Genomic DNA, 1226 nt, shown 5'->3' on the forward strand with positions numbered 1-1226 from the left:
ATGGTCATCCCATTGGTGGATGAGCAAATTGAAACTAGGATTGTTCCAGTAGAGATCCAAAAAGTTATGAATGAATATGTTGATGGAATGCCTCATGAACTGCCAAAGTCACTACCTCCTCGACGAGGGATTGATCACGAGATTGAGCTTGTACCAAAAGCCAAACCCCCAGCAAAGAACGCTTACAGAATGGCTCCACATGAGCTAGCTGAGCTCAGAAAACAGTTAGATGAGTTGTTAGCTGCTAGATTCATCAGACCTGCCAAAAGTACCCAATGGGGCCTTTGTGTTGTTTCAGAAAAAAAATTGGACATTTCGTTTGTGTATAGATTATAAAGCATTAACAAAGTTATAGTTCAAAATAGGTATCCTCTCCCGATCGTAAATGATTTGTTTGACCAGTTGAATGGGACTCAGTACTTCACGAAGCTCGATCTCAGGTCAGGCTATTATCAGGTTCAAATAGCACAAGGGGATGAACCAAAGACTACTTGTGTAACAAGATTTGGAGCCTTTGAGTTCCTCGTAATGCTCTTTGGCTTGATAAATGCCTCTGCAACCTTTTTTACCTAGATGAACCAGGTATTCCACGAGTATCTAGACTAGTTTATGGTGATTTATCTTGATGATATTGTGGTTTTTAGTTCAAGTCTTGAAGAACACCAAGTCTATCTTCAATCAGTTTTTGACAAAAACCGACATAATCATTTATATATGAAGAAAGAGAAGCGTGTTTTTGCTAAACAGCATATCAACTTTCTGGATCACATCATTGAATGCGAAAAGATTCAAATGGACGAAGATAAGCTGCAGGCTATTAAGGAGTGGGAAGCCCCTACTTCCCTGACAGAGTTACGTTCCTTCCTTGGATTGGCTAATTATTATCGTTAGTTCATTGAAGGATTCTCAAGAAGGGTCGCTCCATAAATCCAGTTGTTGAAGAAAGGCACGACTTAGAGATGGCTAGTTAAATGTTAAACTGTTTTTGACGAGTTAAAGATGACAATAATGAGGGGTTCTGTCCTCGAATTGGTTGATATATCTAAGCCGTTTGTAGTTAAGACCAGCATGTGCAACCTTGTGTATGCTAGCTCCCATCTTAGTAGCAAGGTTGATGAATCGATATGTGATATAATTAGAGAATTCATTCATGAGGATCCCTCAGCCCATGCTATTGTTGCTCTAGCCAAATCCGTTAAAACAAGACAGTTTTGGGTCAAAGGGGA

General features: G+C 39.7%; 1 protein-coding gene across 1 annotated transcript; it reads left to right on the forward strand.

The window, feature by feature from the left end:
- Window positions 1–891, forward strand: LOC107991048 (uncharacterized). The gene is made up of 2 exons (XM_017045344.1): window positions 1–317; window positions 645–891. The coding sequence occupies exons 1-2, from the start codon at window positions 1–3 to the stop codon at window positions 889–891; spliced, it is 564 nt and encodes a 187-aa protein (XP_016900833.1).
- Window positions 892–1226: the final 335 nt, after the last annotated feature.

Source organism: Cucumis melo, chromosome 6 (genome assembly GCF_025177605.1).
Source record: "Cucumis melo cultivar AY chromosome 6, USDA_Cmelo_AY_1.0, whole genome shotgun sequence".
Classification (NCBI taxonomy): Eukaryota; Viridiplantae; Streptophyta; class Magnoliopsida; order Cucurbitales; family Cucurbitaceae; genus Cucumis; species Cucumis melo.

Excerpts from the sequence above, each read along its gene's own strand:
- LOC107991048 (XM_017045344.1), top strand. The coding sequence starts at position 1 with ATGGTCATCCCATTGGTGGATGAGCAAATTGAAACTAGGATTGTTCCA. Across the intron at positions 318-644 it reads GAAAAAAAATTGGACATTTC|TTCAAGTCTTGAAGAACACC; the intron begins GTTTGTGTATAG and ends TGTGGTTTTTAG.